Source organism: Oryzias latipes, chromosome 18, assembly GCF_053564925.1.
Source record: "Oryzias latipes strain Hd-rR chromosome 18, Olatipes_Hd-rR_3.1".
Taxonomy (NCBI): domain Eukaryota; kingdom Metazoa; phylum Chordata; class Actinopteri; order Beloniformes; family Adrianichthyidae; genus Oryzias; species Oryzias latipes.
The window spans coordinates 31,026,244-31,039,033 of NC_136254.1; the positions used below are offsets into that span (position 1 = coordinate 31,026,244).

Below are 12,790 nucleotides of genomic sequence, written 5' to 3' on the forward strand. Positions count from 1 at the left end.
CATTTTATGACGTGATGCTAATATTGAATGTACGAATACGGAAACTTTCTCCAGACACGAATTGCTGGACGGAGTTTTAGGGTCAGCAAAAAAAATAAGATTACGAGACAAAAAAGAATACGATCAAACAGTTTGATGCGTCAGGTCTGCTCGTTATGGCGATGTGACGGTAGATCACGGACCCTCAAACGTGAACTAATAAAAACATGAAAATATATTATAAACTAGAAGGAGCTGCATTTCCAGAAGAAATGCAGGGTTGAATGCTATATTGCTGAATGAAAATGAAACTTAAAAGCTACTATCTGGAAAAAAAATGTCTAAATAAATAATGAAAGTTGACCATAAAGTGAAAACGGCACAATAACAAAAAAGTTTTTGTGAAAAGTGAGCTTCTGCACCAAGGATTCCCCATGAATTTCAATGGAGGCAAAAATGCTGCAATATCATGTAAAGTTGAAGAATTTCAAAAATCAAAAAACTGAAAGAGCTGAACATTATAATGGAACGTTCAAAATAGTGGAAAAATTATAGAAGGAATTAAGCACCCAAAAAAATGGCAGAAGATGCCATAATAAAAATAGAGAAACAATGGGTTGAATGCTTTATAGCATAGAAATTCAATCACTTGATTGACATGCAGATTGGCCATGCAGATTGGCCAATCAAACATCCTCTGGGACATACGTCACTGGGTTTTCTTTGTCTCGCGCCGGGACTCCGGCTGAAGACTCTTCCGGCCCGCGAATCTCCTCGATTGGAAACTTCGTAATTTAAAAACGTTTTTTTTTTTTTTTTGTAAACTGATCCTCATACTCTGCGGTAGATTTAAATTTATTAAATTATTTGTTTAAAACATTTACAGCCAATCGGGCTGCAGAACACAATACACTGTAAAAAATGTAAAATTGTACTAAAAGAACTGTGTTGCAACAACATCTAAGTTGAACTTAAGTTCTAACTCTTCTTTTTCTTCACAGGAAGAAAGTCAAGCGTATTGAACCGTAAGTGAGGTTTTTTTGTGTTTTAGTCTGATTTTTAATTACTTGTAAATAACATCTTAGTTTGAATAGAACTTTTCATTTTCGTTATTATAGTGCTCTGCACTAAAATAACATAAGACAAGCAAATAAATAAAAAAAAGTTAAGTAGCTGCTGTAATTACATTTTCTTTTTTGAATATTAACCACTATGCTACTTTTACTAACATGAGAAACATGTTGCATCTGATGTAACCCTAGTGATAGTACTTCTGCAACCACCCAGGGGCGTGGTTTAATGCTTCTGTGTGCTGGTTCTAAGTTAGTGGTTTACAGGACACAAATGAAACACTACCTCTCAATTACTGCAACTCTACATAGCCCCTAAAGGGACATTACAGAAGAATTAATAAATGGCAGTCAAGTCTGTTTTGTTTTTACTTTGATATTTTTTTTTTCTTTCTTCTTTAATGTCCCTTTAGGGGCTCCGTACAATTCTGACCCCCCGTTTTCGCAAGTAGCCTAAATCAGCCAATTTATTTAATTACAACTCCAGAGCTTTAGCCCCACTGAAGATGTTCATTACCCATAATTCTTTAACCGTTTGTGCAATCAACATACATCTCCTGATTCTGATGAAGGAAAGCAGTTTTGTGCCAAGTAAAGCTTAACTCACACTTTGCTAATAGGGCTGCATATCAGCCACTCTACTAACCTTACATCAGTTAAGTGTTGCATGTTATGTCTTATACTTTACGAACTGTATTGGTAAAATATTGCATATTAACTACTTTACTAACTTTATGATCGTAACGTGTTGCATATTAGGCATTAGCTGTTATACTAGTTACTATACCAATTTTGTATTAGTGCGATGTTGGATATAGTGTTGCATGTCAGTGCAAAAATGTCCTTTGGCAACCACTAGGGGGCGTAATTTTATGTTTTTGTGTGCTGGTTTCAAATGAGTAATTTACAGTTAATTTCTCTTTAACCCTTCTGACACCAGAGATGAAGGCGACAACTACAAAAACCACGCTTCTTGAGTAATTATAATGCTTCAACGGTTTTCGCAATTAGCATAAATAAGCTAATGTTATCCAAAGTTGCGTAAACTTGAGTTCGTTCAAAAAACGTCAACACTGGAGTTAAAGCAAATTAATCCGACTGGTTGTCTGTTTTCTCCCTGAAGCATGAGTACCCTACAGCAGCGGCTGATCAAGTGTAGCCAAACCCCTCTTTACCTTAAACCCGACCCCCCACCAAAAACGAAGAAGAAGAAGAAAAAGAAAAGCCAAAGAAAAGCCCACATGGAAGCTGGTCCCGTCACAGCAGGGGACTGCGACGACTACATCGCCAACAACCGCGTCCCCCGCGCCTCAGCGACCGCCGCCAGGGTCTTGATAGCAGCCGAGTTAACCGAAGAAGCACAAAGAGTTACCGGATCCGGAGTGACGGCAAACACCGAAATCTCGCCACATCTTTCTGGGATGGGGTCACAGCTAACCGATTCTAGAGAAGATTCTGCTCAGGAAGAGAAGAAAGGCGTTGGTGAGGAGGAGGAGGGAACAATCCAAGGAGGTCAAAACCTTCCAGGCCCACTGAAGAATGAAGAGGAGAAGGGAGAGCAAAAGGATGAAGACTTGGAGGAAAATCATCAAAACAATTCTTCTCAGGGATTTTCCAACACATGTCCTGAAGGCGAGGATTTGGAGCCGGGCCTGACTATCAGACAGGTTCCTGAGAAACCAGCAGCTGAAGACGACCAGCAGCAAAGTCCAAGAGGAGACGAAGGAAACGGGGAGGAAATCTGCTTAGAGTCTTCAACCTCCAAAGAGGAAAGTCTTCAAGACTCAACTGGAGATTTTATGGAGCAAGAAAGAAGTGAACCTGCAGCTGCCGATCCCATCGGAGCAGAAGACAACCGTCTGACACTTGTAACCATGACGAATCCGGCCAGAGATCCTGAGGAAGGTCAGTCACCTATGGAGACTGAAGATGAGGTTCAACAAGAAAGCATGGATCATGGTGGAGAACAGGATCAAGTGGAACCTGCATCCCTCATTTCCAGCTCTGCAAGCTCCATAGGAAGGAGAAAAACCACAGACCTCGAGACGCCGACGGGAGGGAACTTCCTCGCTGACGACACCGAGAAACTTCCAAACATAGAAGCTACAGCTGCTCCTGAAGACGCTCGGACAGAAACACCAGAGGAACGCGTTTTTGGAGACGATCAGCCAACAGGAGCAGAGAAACCAAACAGAAGCCTTCCAGCTGCTACCGGGGGCTCAATGCAGAAGGAAGAGGACTCCACAGAAGCAAACGACGAAGAAGACGAGGCTCCAGACGAAGCTGAAACTTGTGGCTCCACAGCCGAGAAGACGCTGCTCCTGGAGGAGCGTTCAGAAGAACAGGCCGCAGAGGAAGCTGCCGTTGAAGTGAACCAGGAAGAAGAATCCAGGCAGGAGGAAGAGAAGGCTGACTTCACACGTCCAGAGGTGATGCCCTGATTCAAAGCGTCTTGTTTCAAAGCTTCAGAGATGTTTCTGCTGCAGGTTCTGTGTTTCTGTTGCAGGTGACGTCAGCTGCAGATGAGGATCAGAAGACCGTGGTTGTATCAACACACGGTGACAACACAGGTATGTGTTCATGAAACTTCAGTCCGTTTTACAGTTTAGATCTGTTTCTAAAGAAGTCCGGCTGCTGAGGCTCATGGGTATTGTAGTTTACCGTCCACCTGTATTAATTCCATCTCCGTTTCTGATTGGTTTTGTAGAAGAAGCTGTAAAGATGAAGGAAGAGACTGAAGAAGATCAGAACCTCAAAGTGACGCCCCGCCCAAGAGGTCGACCCAGAAAGACCCGAAAAGCACCCGGTAACAAACTGACCACATCCACAAATGTCTGATCATTATCAAGTTTCTTAACTTTTTTTTTCCTAGTAACACATCAACAAACAAACCCAACATCCTTCACCCAACACCAGCAGTTATCAGTACATTAAATAACAGATTAAAGGCCCGTACACACCGGGACGAATATTCGGCAGGCGATTTTCGCTGACGATGAGCCGAGCAAACATGCAATTTCATTCCCTAACATTAGATGGCGCTTAATGTAAACAGAAATACTCCTGTACACAAGGTGGCGCTGCGCAACTTTACGCTTCTTAAAGTTGCTTTTCACTCAGAAGAAGAGAGCAAGTATTTACGCGCTTGTCAGAATCAAACAAAGAAAACATGAATATTTCAAGCACCAGTTGCTCCAACTGGTGTTTGGTTCGGGGATATTTTAGAATGTCCGTCATTATTTCTTCGCGGCTGTGTAGATGCAACTCGGCGTCTATCTTCTTCGCTGGTATGTGTGCTCAGAAAGGCATTTTTGTGTTTGAGCGCCCCCAAGTTGTATTTTACTTCAGAAGCTCCAGCCACAGAAAAGGTTTTGTGCTAAAATACACTTTACTGATAGTGCCGCATATTAGCTACTCTACTATTTTACCAATCTTACGATAGTTTAAATTGGCCATTTTGCTACTTTTCCAACTTTACAATAAAATGTTTATATTAGCTACTATGTTAACTTTACGATAATAAAATATTCATATTAGCTACTATGCTAACTTTACGATAATAAAATGTTCATATTAGCAACTATGCTAACTTTACGATAATAAAATGTTCATATTAGCTACTATGCTAACTTTACGATAATAAAATGTTCATATTAGCTACTATGCTACTCAAGTTTTGGAAATTCAGTGAAATGTTACGGAAAACCGTTGCTACTAAAATAAAATTGTACAAACTCTGTATTTCAGCTCCAGTCTTAAAGGGTTAAATGCAGAATTTTGTCGTTTCACACTTGGACGTGTTGTGTATCCAAGGCAACCAGCATCTCTGTCTTGTAAAGTATAAACCAAGAAAAGCAACAGCATTATTTCTTAATTTCATAGAGAGTTCGTAGTCACAACCTTAAGTGTGCATCTAGTTCTCCAAACTGAATCGTAAGATTAATTTGAAAATGTTTTGTTTCTCCTGATTTTTTGGTTTCTGTCGTCGTGTCAACGGTTCAGTCGAGGCTGCAGTGAGACGGTCTGGCAGAGGGAAACGGAGCGCAGAAGATTCCAAAATTCCTTCGGTTCCCGCTGTGGAGGCAGAGGAAGAAGAAGCCGTGAAGGAGTCTGACAGAACCGACGGTCCGACACCAGGAGGAGATGAGCAAGAACAACACAGCAGGACTGAAGCTGAAGGTGACCGAAACCTCGTTGAACAAAATATTATTCAAGTCTGGACGAAAGTCATTAATCAAAGTTTGATGAGATGTTTTTTGGAAATACGGTTTCCTTCAACTTCTATGCAGATGATGCTCACATCTCCACCTCCGCCCAAGTTTTAGAACAGCCATCTTGAAACTAAACTCTCAAATTCATTTAAAATAAAACTAAAATTCTCCCAATAACCCAATCCCTCAGTGTATAAGTCCATGGTGGTTCCTTCATCTTTAGGCAATCTTATTAACTGAACAAAAATTCAAAAACAATATCGGAGACGATTCCAGCTGAAAAGTTCATTTTATTGACTTCTTTTTTTTAAGGGGGGATGGAGCCGGATGAACCAGAAGCAAAGCGACTTCGCCCTGAACCTTTGGGCCCGGATTCCAGGTCCCAGCTGCTGCCCTTTGACCCCGAGCGGTCTGTTGGTGAGAAACTAAACCAGAACCGTGACGATGATGAGTGCCCGCTGTCTGCTCATCCATGCCCCTGAATCTAAATCTGGAACAGCGCCTGCTTAAGTTTTGCTCTCCCTTCAGGTCAGGAGTTCATGGAGCTCAAGTGGGTTCATTTCTGCCGCCTCTGCTCCGTTTACTGCGGCAGCGCAGACGCCGACGGAGAGCGCCACTGCCGCAGCCAGCAGCACTACTGCAACCTGCAGGTGAGCTCAGAGCCTCAGCTCTGGACCTTCAGACCCGGACGGTCCTCTGACCGCTGCCTCTGTTTGCAGGAACACTACCGGCAGCTTCAGCAGGAACCTGCATCAACGGCCACGCACCAAGAACCCACCAGTGGAAAGGAGTGAAAGAAAAGAAAATGTTTTTCTGTCCACACGACAGCAAACAGGAGGTCTGTAAATAGATTATAGGTACAAATGTTTGTTTGGGTTGATTTCTGTGGGTAAATAAATAGAATTCTACGCTTGGTTGTTTGTAATCCTCATTTCTGTTATCAATGGAAGCATTGAACCAAAAAGAGATTTAAACAAAATTGTTCCAGTTTCAAGAGGTTTTTTTATATATATTTTTTGGTGTTTTTTTTAGTTTTAAAATGGGGAAAAAAATTATTTCAGCGATTTTCAACCTTTTTTTTTTCTTGAACTATAAATGCAAGAAAACTACAAACTGACAAAAGCCACAAAGATTCCAGATGAACATTTGTTTGTAGTGATGCAGACGATGATTTGTTGTTGGTTAAATTAGCTCCGCCTCCTGGAGGTGAAGCTGCAGAAACTGCAGAGATTTTTTTCAAGATTTCTTTTTAGATTTATTTTGTTTTTCTTTATCTTTTTACTAGTTCTGAAATGATTAGTAAAAAAAAAATACACAATTAGGTCGTGCTTCATTTTCCACATCACCACATACAAATATTAACTGTTCATCCTGGACACTAATAAGGATCAAGTACATAGTAAGCCTTAATCACACAAACGGAAACTAAACCGTAAACAAACCAAAAATGCTCACATTTCAAACAAAAAGTTTTGTTTAAAATTTAAGTCTCTAGACTGATTTTTTTGAGGAACCAGCATTAGATTAGGATTTGGGATCAAACATCCAACCATCAAGTCAAGATTCTGTCAAACGCAAAGAACCACCTCAATCCTAACTGTACAGAAGGAACCAGACAAGCAGGTAGAATCCAGGCCTGGAGGGCCGCTGAACAACAGGTTTTCCAACCATCCTGCCATGGAGGCTCCTGATCAGCTGAACACACCTGATCAATGTAATCAGCAGCAGATAAGGCAGGATTTGGACACCTTTAACCCTTGTGCTATCCTAGGCATTTTAACGTTGGGAGTTGGGTCATCTAGACCCACTAGACCAGGGGTCGGGAACCTATGGCTCGCGAGCCATATATGGCTCTTTTGATGGTCACATGTGGCTCGCAGACAAATCTTTACTTATACTTTTTTTTTCATTAGACCAGTCCTTCTCGGGCGCGATGCGATGCCAGAGGCGCGCAGTAGTAGCGGTGCTTAGAGAGAGAAATCTGCGCCAGCGCTATCAGTTACTATTATCTATTATTTCACAGAGTTTGTACCAGCTGGAAACCTTTGAATTGACGTGCATAAAACTACGCGCTCCCGTCTCTGAGAAAGAGCGCGCAGTTGCGGGGACGGGATGTTAGAGGGAGAAAGCAGAGGGGGGGGGTGAGGTGTTGTGGGGACAGCAGGTGAATCGCGCAGGGATTGTAAAAACGTAAAACCCGCTTCCCGTCACTCACTGCAGCGTGTGAGTGTGTGTTTGGCTCCACGTCTGCATGTGATCAGTCTTTGTCACATCTACAGAATATTCAGACCTAAGATCACGTTTAAAGTCTCAACGCCTGCGTGAAGCAGAAACTCACCACGTATCAACCAGACTAGACCATCAGCAAAACTACCACGAGAAATACTCATCATTTATTAGCAACAGAATAACAATGTTATTAAAAAGAATCCACAGACTTATTGTACTTTAAAAATGTTGAAATTAAATCAAATGCACACATTCATTTGTATATTTAGTTTTAAACATATTGTCGCGGACTGAGTTTAACTTGGCTGTTGGGCCACGTTAAAAGTTCTGGAGTTCATTGAACGCGTCAAGCAGAGATCTGATTGGCTCTCAGTTCTGTCGCTCAGCCTGTTGTTAGGTAGTTTGGACCAATGGGGTTCAGCTATGGGCCGAATAAGGGAAATGGGAGGGGCTGCAGCGGGAGCAGGGGAATATAAAGTTGGGAGAAGCGCTCTCGTGTCGGCGGGAGAGATTCAGGAGTTGCTGAATTAATTGAACGGCGTTTGTTGCGGTCTGCAGTAATCGGAATAAAGAACTTTAAAAGAGGTTAAGTCTCCGTGCCTCAGTGTGGGGAAGGGACACTACATTATTGTATGGCTCTTTCGAAATTACATTTCAAAATATGTGGCATTTATGGCTCTCTTGGCCAAAAAGGTTCCCGACCCCTGCACTAGACAGTGCTCTGAACCTTTTTTCTTCAATGATTTGTGATCTTCACTGGTTTTTCATGGATTACATGAAATCTTTCCACCTTTATCCACCTTTGTCATGGTAGGGAGAACACATCAATGGAAGGGTGGGGTCATCTAAGGTAGCACAAGGGTTAAATGAATTTCCAGATTAGAGTTAAATCCGTTGTGTGAATTATTTTCACATTTAAATGCAAATAAGAAATTTCTACCAAACTTGATGTTCCAAATTTATTTTCAAATGAAACAAATGTCCCAAACAAAACTGTAAAAGCGAAAAAACAAATTATACTTTATAACGTTTTTATGAAAGACCGTAAAAAATAAAGTGGGACAGAATTTTGTTTAGTTTTCGTCGATGCTTCGTCAGTCAGGAAGTCTTCGTCGTTCCTGCTGCAGTTTCCTGTAATGCTTCTGTGGAGACACAGCAGAGAGCCTCACAGAGGCCTCCTCTTCCTCTTTCCTCGTGTTGTGTTGAGTTGTGTGTACCTGTAGGTTGCGGTAGTGGGTTTCAGTGCGGCAGTGAAGGTCGTCGGAGGGGTTCTTCTTCAGGTAGAAAACGGAGCAGAGACGGCAGAAATATCCAAGTTTACGCACGACGAACTCCTGACCTGAAGAGGAACACAAAAACACAGCTGGCATTGGAGTTTCACAGTGGGAACAGTTGCTGTTGCATTGTGGGAACTTAAAGTGAGCAACAGCAGAAGACAGAAATTAAATGACAATACCAGCAGCTAGATTTTTACACGACTTCAAATAGAGATTATTTTATATTCAGTTCTATGTTCATGGCCAAATATCACCACACCGTTGTCTCAACGGGCTTCACACCGGTAACTGCACAAAAGCTTTGAATAAGTTATAAAAAAGTGATTGCTGAACTTAACTTAACAGACTAAGCTAAACTGGACATGCCTGCCCTCAGATTCAAATACATGCGACATCACGATGTAACTAACAGACGGACAGATACTTTTTTGATCCCTAGGGAAATTACACCGCAGTCCACGGCTCCATACACCCACCAGATCGAATAAAACACACATTAAAAGAATAAAGAAGAAAAAAGTGTTTAAATATAATTATTAATACAATTTAAAATTAAAAGAGACAAACTTCCAAAGAAGTCATATGAAAAATTAAAAAATTAATCTAAATTAATTTTATTTATATAGCACCTTTCATGACGAGAAGACAGCTCAAGGTGCTGTACATAAAAACAAAAACAAATGCAATAAAATACATTCAATTACCCCCGCGCAATAAAATACACAAAGACAAACACCAGTGGATAATAAATAAGTGATTAAAATAAAGAGAAACCACAATTAAGATAAACCAAAATAAAGAGAAACCAGAAAAAAAAGATGATATTTGTTGGTATCAAATAATATCTCCACACATATTTTTGAATGGTAAACTCTAACCATGTAGTCGACTTGGCGCCATGATTTTGTCACAACTTAAAAAAAAACGTGAATCGGACTTCTGGTCATCAGAAACTAGTTGTTTTCCACATACCTGACATGTTTCGACGGACGTCTTCCATCTTCGTTAGTCATCAGGTGGTAGTGATGTGACGTATATAAAAAAACATTTGATTGTGACAGAGGCGGAGTCAAACTTTGACAGGTGACTCCGCCCCTTACTCACGCTATGCATGATCTATACAAGTTCCGTTCATCCATACACTCTACCAAACACTGGCGCCAACCTATCTTGCCCAAGGACACTGACACATGGGCGGGCAAGGCGGTACCTTCGATCAGAGGTCAACCGCTGTACCTCTTGACCAAAGTAAAAATATGTAAAAGCTTGAATGACCCTTTTACCTTCTATTCTCTCCTCTTCGTCTTCATCGTCTTCTGCATTTGCAGTTTTCTGCAGACAGACATGTTGCTGCTAAAGGCCGTGTCACACTGCCACTACGTACATATTGTGTATATTTCACATATGACATTTCAGTTTTCCATGATCCATCCGTGATCTACGTAATTCATGTGTTTCTTGGATTCGTCGATCTGCGCAGATGTCCGTTGAGGGTTTTGGCCGATGGGTCTTTACGTAAATTCGGTTCTGAACTATACAAAATTTTGGTTTGGGTGAGAATTACACAGTTTACATGTATTTAATGTAGTTTAAATACAATTATTACATAAATCGTACACAATTGTGTGTGATTTTTGCAAGATGCATACACAAATTTGTGTCTTTCCACGACTGTTCAACGTATGTCTAACCGTACTGTATAACTTTCATATCGCATATATGGCGCACACATCGCATTAAAATTATGTGATTGTTGCATGAATCACTAATGAGGTGCATTTAAACAGTACAATAATCGCACACTGTCATGTTCTACGTTGTTATGTGTTCTTTGGGTGGTTTATTTGTACTTCTGTGGTTTCATTCGTGATACATCTGAAAATTTCACGTGCGGACCACAAGTTTTCTCATTTTTTCAACGCTTATTCACGCACGACCAATTTTATATCTGTGCAATATGCACAAAATGAACAACGTGGCTGAGTGACACGACCTTAAGAATGATCATTTTATCTGATGCATGTCTGAATGTTAAAGCAGACCTTCATCTGACAGCTTCTTATCGAGTACCTTCAACATTTCCTCGTGGTTTTCCTTTTCTTCAAAGATCTTGTTACGAGGAATGAGCTTCTGTAGATCCACTTTCCCATCATTCCGTCCTCCGTCTTCCGTTCCTCCTCTTCCAACTTCTTCCCCATCAACTTCTTCAGGAATCTCTTGGCTGGTACCAACTAACCACCTTTTTCTTTCTTTCCTGTCCTGACTTTCTATTCCACTAAACCTAGAAACCTTTTTCTTCAGCTCCTCCTCTTTCAGGCGGATTTTTCTTTTAACTGGAGGTTTAGAGAAGTAACGTTTTTCTGGGTTTTTCTTTCTCAGCATAACCTCACGTTTTGATGTCACCTTGTCTTGGACTTGATCGTCTCGGAGGGAATGGACTGTTCTATTGATGAGAACTTCAGAGTTTACGGGTACACCCGGTGTCGTTCTCAGGCTCCTGTTCATAGAGTCAGGACTGTATGGTCCTTCCTCTTCATTCAGTTTTCTGGTCAAGTCGTCCTTCATGGATGCAGTGAAATCTTCAGAAGTTGTGTTTTCCACTCTTGAGTTTTTTTGCATTTCGTCCACATCTTGTACTTTAGAAGTTGTCTCGTTATTTGTTTCTCTTGTATGACTCTTTGTTGGTGTAATTGGCTGATATTTCTCTTCCATCGTGGTCATTTTCTCTGTGTCTTCTTGTGGATCTCTAGAAGGTTGGCGTCTCATCTCATCTTGTCCAGATTGGTCCATTGAACCATCCATCTTCAACTCTGCAGAGGTTTGATCCTCCATAGGACCTTTGACCTGGTGTACATTCGTCTCTTCTGCGTTCCTCGTGTTTTCTTTAGAACTCAAACCGCTGAAGACTTTGAGCTTCTGACATTCATCTCTTCTGGTTCCTTCAACTGAATCCAACATCTCACAGACTTCTGGTTCAGCAAAACCCTTTAGAACCACGTCAGTTTGACCTTCAACAGCCTGGTCTTTATTAAAGGAATCATCGGTGGAAGTTCTGCAGAATTTCCTGAAAGGTTCGTCTTCCCTTTCGCCAGTCAGTGTCTCTGAATCTTCTCCGATTCTTGATGTTTGCTCATCAGGTTGGATTTTACCAGACGACTTTTCTACTGCTGACTCATCAGAACAGTTGAAAGCTTGAGACTGTTTTGATGAAGACGCTTCTTTTTCCACCAATGGAGTGTCCTCATCAGCGATGAATCCTTGGCTTTCAGTGACCACGTCTGGTTTTCGGACAGAAACGTCCACCTTCATTCCACTGTGCTCCTCTGAGCAGACCTCACCTTCATCCTCAGATATTTCTGAGAAATGAAGGTCCTTCAGTGACGTCTGGCTTCTCTCAGGTTCAGCGCCGCCATCCCGTCCCTCATCTTCAAACATTTCAGAACGTACAAGCAAACTCCAGTCGTCTCCAGTTTTACCCTCGGTCCGTTCTGTGATTCTGCCGTCTTCGTTCTTTAAATATTTACCTTTTTTATCGTTTTCGTTCACCTCAAGACTTTGGTTCTGTCCTTGTGCAGGAACGTCATTTGCTTCCTGTTTGCTTTTTAACTGATGAACCTCAGAAGCCGTTTTGGCACAAAAGGTACCTCGACCAACAGATTGTCTTGTGCTGTGTCCATTTTTTTTCTCGTCTATGGATTTAAGGTGAGGTTCCGTGGTCGCAGAAATGGAGCCGGTTGGTTTATTAGAAGCAGAGACGCACGTATGAGGAGAGACTTTGGTTTTTTGGTAGTTCAGTTCGAGGTTCATGGCGGTTTCTCCACAGTCCTGCAGACGCTGCTTCAACATCCCAACACTGAAAATACAAACAAGTTATCGGGTTTTCTGAAGTTGAAAAGCACAAATAGGTTAGTTGAAATTATTCGAAAAAAGACACATTTTCATTTTTTCCCCCTAATAACAATTATATTCAAATATTCCTCTAGGTTAAAGACATTTTGTTTCACATTTATCTCTCCTAAAACGG

The 12,790-nt window shown here is 41.3% G+C and overlaps 2 protein-coding genes across 6 annotated transcripts in view; one reads left to right on the top strand and one right to left on the bottom strand.

The window, feature by feature from the left end:
- LOC101175026 (uncharacterized) overlaps positions 1-6,239 on the top strand; it is a 31,811-nt gene extending 25,572 nt beyond the window's left edge. For all 3 annotated transcript variants that reach the window (XM_011487296.4, XM_078935745.1, XM_078935746.1), the window contains 8 exons: positions 981-1,004; positions 2,173-3,478; positions 3,556-3,619; positions 3,757-3,855; positions 5,052-5,228; positions 5,573-5,677; positions 5,789-5,910; positions 5,980-6,239. In XM_011487296.4, the coding sequence (XP_011485598.1) occupies positions 981-1,004; positions 2,173-3,478; positions 3,556-3,619; positions 3,757-3,855; positions 5,052-5,228; positions 5,573-5,677; positions 5,789-5,910; positions 5,980-6,054 (1,972 nt within the window). In that variant the 3' untranslated portion in view covers positions 6,055-6,239. The remainder of the gene's footprint in view (positions 1-980; positions 1,005-2,172; positions 3,479-3,555; positions 3,620-3,756; positions 3,856-5,051; positions 5,229-5,572; positions 5,678-5,788; positions 5,911-5,979) is intronic.
- The window catches only part of LOC105356355 (uncharacterized), a 71,853-nt gene that overhangs the window by 24,510 nt on the left and 34,553 nt on the right, over positions 1-12,790 (bottom strand). For 2 of the 3 annotated variants that reach the window (XM_078935744.1, XM_011487295.4), the window contains 4 exons: positions 10,837-12,619; positions 10,050-10,098; positions 8,707-8,828; positions 8,435-8,631 (listed from right to left, as the gene is read on the bottom strand). In XM_078935744.1, coding sequence (XP_078791870.1) covers positions 8,584-8,631; positions 8,707-8,828; positions 10,050-10,098; positions 10,837-12,619 — 2,002 coding nt within the window. In that variant the 3' untranslated portion in view covers positions 8,435-8,583. Of the gene's footprint in view, positions 1-8,434; positions 8,632-8,706; positions 8,829-10,049; positions 10,099-10,836; positions 12,620-12,790 lie in introns of those variants that run through there. The other variant, XM_078935743.1, reaches the window with a different exon arrangement.